Below are 364 nucleotides of genomic sequence, written 5' to 3'. Positions count from 1 at the left end.
CCTTTAAACGAAAACAAAAGGCAAAACCGCTCTCCAACGGCCTCCGCGCAGCCAGATCTCCTCACCCCTTGCTTTCCTGGCTCGCCCTTCACCCCCTTGTGGCCAGGAGGACCTAAGGGCCCCTTGGCGGGATCGTTGGAAACCTCGGTGCAGGAGCCGCGAATTCCGGCCGCGCCTGCCTCGCCCCTGCGCCCTAGGAAACCCTTGGCGCCCTTTTGCCCCTTGGCGCCGCTGAAGTCACGTGCTGAGGAGAGAGAGGTTTCCGTGTGAATTGTGGCCGAGAGAGGAATACGTTGAGGTTGAATGTCTTTACCTGGTTAATTAGGACACATTTTTAAAATTATATTTACATACAGCCAGAGTT

At 55.8% G+C, this 364-nt stretch overlaps 1 protein-coding gene across 1 annotated transcript in view; it reads right to left on the bottom strand.

Moving 5' to 3' along the window:
* The window catches only part of LOC119591453 (basic proline-rich protein-like), a 12,830-nt gene that overhangs the window by 1,564 nt on the left and 10,902 nt on the right, over positions 1 to 364 (bottom strand). Inside the window, 1 exon segment of the mRNA XM_037940191.1 lies at positions 53 to 244. Within this exon segment, the coding sequence (XP_037796119.1) occupies positions 53 to 244 (192 nt within the window).

This window comes from Penaeus monodon, chromosome 28 (genome assembly GCF_015228065.2).
Source record: "Penaeus monodon isolate SGIC_2016 chromosome 28, NSTDA_Pmon_1, whole genome shotgun sequence".
Lineage (NCBI taxonomy): Eukaryota > Metazoa > Arthropoda > Malacostraca > Decapoda > Penaeidae > Penaeus > Penaeus monodon.
The sequence above is the reverse complement of the archived record's forward strand: the minus strand, read 5'-3'. Positions and strand labels throughout refer to the sequence as shown.